This window comes from Pterocles gutturalis, unplaced genomic scaffold (assembly GCF_000699245.1).
Source record: "Pterocles gutturalis isolate BGI_N339 unplaced genomic scaffold, ASM69924v1 scaffold52772, whole genome shotgun sequence".
Classification (NCBI taxonomy): domain Eukaryota; kingdom Metazoa; phylum Chordata; class Aves; order Pterocliformes; family Pteroclidae; genus Pterocles; species Pterocles gutturalis.
In genome coordinates, this window is record NW_010117513.1 from 10,176 (window position 1) to 14,962 (window position 4,787).

Genomic DNA, 4,787 nt, shown 5'->3' on the forward strand with positions numbered 1-4,787 from the left:
TGTTTACAACCACTAAGACACTAAATCATGCTGTCACAATAACGAAATTCGCCACTTTACAAATCCTCTAGATATCCTGTATCACACAAAAAACCCACTCACAGCTCTAAGACTAAACATTTTTTAAAGAAAATATTAAAGTTTACAAGAACCTAAACCTAAATACTCCATTCACACACAGTATAATCTCTTTCACTTTAAAGTACATAAGTAGACAGGGAACACCAAGAATATAAGTGAGAGCTAGGGTTATTTCTCACCAGAAGAAAATACACTCTGAGCTACTGAATTCCCCATGAATACTCCCTAGTTCTTGAGTTAAAAGTAGGTGTTTGGAAGGACCCAACTGCATTTCTCAAATATGCCAGCCAACTGACATTTTAATTATTAGTGAAAAATGTTACTTACTTTGTCCATTATATGGAGTTCCTCCATAAAAACAAGCTACTGTTAGCTCCCTTGTGATGTCCTTGAAATCTCTGGCAACCTGGTTTGCCAGCTCTCTTGTTGGACAAAGAACTAGTACCTAGACAGAAGAAAGACAAACAGGTATTCTCTCAGCATGGCTTCTGCCAAGAAACCACTAGACTTTAATCATTGGTTTAGGTCTGACCATTTACGTAATTTAAGAAAAAAATCTAGTTTAAATAGTTATCTAAGCAAAGATTAGAGAGAAACACTGCTTAAGTCTCTTGTAACATCGTTAATCTCCTTCAGCACATACTCATACAGGCTAACCTTTTTTTAAAAGCGATAGACAGAAAGTACTTGAATCTTATTTAATTTCACCTCTTGAACAGATCAGCTACAAGTTTTCTTCTTCACATGTATATACTGTTTGAGTACAAGACTGAAGGATTTGGGTAATAAAAGGTTTTTACACATGCTCAGTAACGCTTCACAGTGCTGTGAGAAGGTGTAAGAAATAGCTATCAGCTGTCTTTCAGCTTTCCTGTGTCTCAAGGAAATGTGTTCAGTCTGCAAAGCTGGTGTTCAGCATGGTTCTGGAGCCTGTGCTGATATCCCCGCACAAGCAACCAAGGAACCATCCTCTCTTCCAACATAGAAGGTGATGCATAAGCTACTAGGTAGGAGTTTTAACTAATTTAGCTTAGCATGTGCTTGCAGTACTGCTCTCAAACCTGGCATCAGTGGCCTGACAAAAGGAACCTTAAAACCCTTATCCTGCTACTTATTTCAACATTGAAACACATTACAAAAAAGAAAGTAAGAACACTGTGGTAGAGTGAGGCCTGAAATCTTTGTTATTTTAAGACCTGTGACTCCCTCAAATAAAGCTTTACCTTTTCCTCAAGACTGTGCTAAATCTAGAGCCAGCATTCTCAGTCAGACAGCCAACATGATGGGAGGATGCAAAATAAAACAGCTAGTACTAGTTTTTGAATGAGTTTCAGGTAATCTATGAGATGGGTGATAAGATGAAATAAGCTGGCAAAAAAAAAAAAAATCCACTATTAATGGAGCTACGATAAGCTTTGGCCTGTCTAGTTTTGAAGGGCATCATAAGAATCCGGTGAAAAAACATACATGGTATTCCCTAGCAGAATGCAGACAGCTCATAATGAATCTGCATTCTCTGGAGCAGAAGCTTCAATATCTGGCAGTGGTCCTAGTGAAAACTAAGTCTGTTTTTAAAACCTCCCACTATTTACATGTTTAAACAAACATGTTTAAGTAGACAGCTTTTGTCAATCAGAAAAAGTCACTGTCACTAATCTGTTGCTAATTTGGGAGAAAAACAAGCACCCAGTAACCACTGGATCTGAATAGGTAAGGTGACTGAATAAAATTAAATAGGAACACGTTGAACAATTGTAGCTCTCCCTGCAAGCAGCAAAAGCATTGATAAATGGATGGAGCTATTTCCCTCTTTACTCTCAGAGGGTATGAGGCAGCACAGGATGCAGGCCTAATATAGCTTTCAAAGAATCTTTAATGTTGGCTAGCTTACCCCTGCACAAACTTGAAGAACTTTTTCAGATAGTTGAAAGTCTGAATCACTCCAACACACACAAAAAAAAAGCAACATCAGTATTTTAATGAAACATAGCTACCTTTGGTGAACGGCCTCTTCTTCTTTCCTGTGAGTCTCCCTGAAGTTTTTCAATTAAGGGAATAGCAAAAGAGAACGTTTTCCCTGTTCCAGTCCGTGCTTGAGCAATTACATCTTTGCCAGAATATACAGAGTCAAACGTCTTCACTTGCACAGGAAACAGGTACGTCACTCCTCGAGCTGTAATAATTTCAACAGAATTCCTTCATACAATCATTTTACAAGTGTTCTTGCATACTCTTCAGGGGAAATCATCCCAAGCAGAACTTCCATCAACTCTAAAATAAGTCAGGACTACATTATCACTTCCACTGATTTTATTTAATCACAGAGGTCATCTGTAAAGAGTCCCCTGGGCCTATCCATTTTATTCTCCCACTTCATACCACCAGACATAGTGCTAGGTGGGACAGATAAAGTTACTAGCCTTTAACAAAAGCCTTTAAGAACTGTGGCTTAATTTATGTCATACTCCCCACCTATCTATGCAAATGTCTTTCTTTCAAATAAAACATATGTCAAAACCACTTCTCTCTTAACTCATACTAAGTCACGCACAAACTAACGTCAAAGACACTAAATATAACTGGTTTTCCTTTACTCACACTGAAATAACTTCCAATTGAAAAATTCTTGCACTGAATTTTTTTTTTTAGCTTATATAATTTAAAATTCTACTGTAAAGGCTGAACTGGCCAATACCGCAAACAGAAAAGTCTATTTAGAGTAGGCAATCAATATGCCTTCTGTATAGCATCTGTGCTTGCATACACACCAGCAGAGTATGTCAACAAGATCACTGATTGAATATGTTGGGAGATAATTTACTTTCTATGGTCACATAATGCCAAGAAATTTACCTTGGAGAAGCTGAACAGTCCCTTTGGAAATAGGAAAATTGGAGAAAGCACCCTCTTTCTGTTCTTCAGTCCTCTCCTGTCAGGTAAACAACAAATCAGATAACATTCCATGTGAATATCGTATGACCATCAGAAAATTCAAGGTAACGGCTTAGGCACTGGTGTCATACCCAAGGGTCAACTTTTCAGTGACACTATCACAGCTGCAGCTAAAGGACCTTCTTTGTTTTACTTACTACCATATTTCAAGGTTAGACAAAAGTGATCTGTAATTTAAGACTGTTTCATATCTAATGGCATAACCCTGTAAATGCAAAACACCCAAAACTCTGAAAACTCTTAATTAAATTTTAACATGCTATTTTAAATAATTTCCAATGGCCTAACAGATTATGTTGTAATATGCAAAAATCAGGCTTAGTATCTAGCCTGTTTCCTAATTCCCCAATAATACATCACAGTGATTTACACATACAGAAATCGATCCTCAAAAGAGTAACATTAGGAGGTAGAGCATCAAACATACCTACTTAGTAATGCATCACCTCCTATACGTTTTAACAGCACAGTGACTAAAATGCTAGGTGTGAGGAAAGAATGCTAACCCTCGAAACCATGGAACCCTGGATGCTTTGTAAAGCACCAATTGGAACAAGAAACAAAGCCCAAGCAACAGCAGAACATACAGGTATAAAGACTTTTCAAAACAAATCCTAGGTACAACAAGATATGTTTCCCTGCAAAAAAAATGTGGCTCATGCCAAGCAGTTTTAAAGGAACTTAAATCAAATAGAAATAGACAAAAACATTCTTAGAGAAAGGCTTAAAAAGACTTACAAAACTGCTACAACATGGTATTTTATTACACTAAGGACTATCTTACCACATTAATAACTACTCTTTAATGATGATACATAAAAATGTATTAATACATAACTTTTCTTTTTAAACCAGCTAAAAATAATTCTTATTTCACTAGAGAAGAACTCATAATAACAAAAAGAAGCAAATTAAACTATATTTGTGGCAATTGCAATATCTCATGCTGAATTATATTAAAGCACAATCTCACTGCAGCTTGTCCATCTGCCAACAGCTATCAGTACCAGACTGCTGAAGTGAGGAAACCATGGTGCACTAATCTAGAACTTCAGGACTCATAATTTAATTTGTTTGCAAAAAAAATCGACAGAAGGGACAGTTTCAAGTAACTTTAAATCCTGAAAATTTACAGCAGTCTTTCCACTGACTGGGAGAACAAAAAGGAAAGGGAACCTGTTCTAAATTTAACCTTGTTGCAACACAAGAGTTAAAAGCTAAACACTTCACTACAAATCAATCAACAGTTTTACCTGCTCTTGCTCGGTGTCACCGGCACCACTTGAGGTGTCGCTAGAATTACTGCGCCGTTCCTTGTGGGTGGATTTAACGTTTAAGGAAGATAATCCCGATTTCTCTGGGCTTTCTTCTCTTGTATTCCCATTCTCTTTAGCTCCGCTCCTTGACTTCTTGAGCTTCGGAGAATCAACTTCATCCTCCGACTGCTCGCTTTCATCCGTCTGAGCCTTTCTCTTCCGAGATTTCTCACGGCTTTTAGATCTCTTCTCTCTTTTTTCCTTCTGGTGAGGCACAAAGCAACACATCGGCAAATTAAAATACACACATGGGATCCAAGCGACATGAAACTGAGAAGATTCTGCAGAACAGTTAAAACTAAAAGTCTATGAACTAATTAGTGGCAAGGGGGGACTCGGGTGACGCCAGGTCCGTCCCTGCCGCGGCGACGGTGCCGCCCGGAGGCATTTTCCCGGCCACGAGACACCGGGACCTTCACTTTCGGGGCTCTTCCCCAC

The 4,787-nt window shown here is 38.2% G+C and overlaps 1 protein-coding gene across 1 annotated transcript in view; it reads right to left on the bottom strand.

Moving 5' to 3' along the window:
• LOC104463452 (nucleolar RNA helicase 2-like) overlaps positions 1 to 4,577 on the bottom strand; it is a 14,177-nt gene extending 9,600 nt beyond the window's left edge. Inside the window, exons 1-4 of the mRNA XM_010075800.1 lie at positions 4,287 to 4,577; positions 2,935 to 3,010; positions 2,076 to 2,254; positions 409 to 526 (exon numbers count right to left, since the gene is read on the bottom strand). Of these exons, the coding sequence (XP_010074102.1) occupies positions 409 to 526; positions 2,076 to 2,254; positions 2,935 to 3,010; positions 4,287 to 4,577 (664 nt within the window). The remainder of the gene's footprint in view (positions 1 to 408; positions 527 to 2,075; positions 2,255 to 2,934; positions 3,011 to 4,286) is intronic.
• Positions 4,578 to 4,787: the final 210 nt, after the last annotated feature.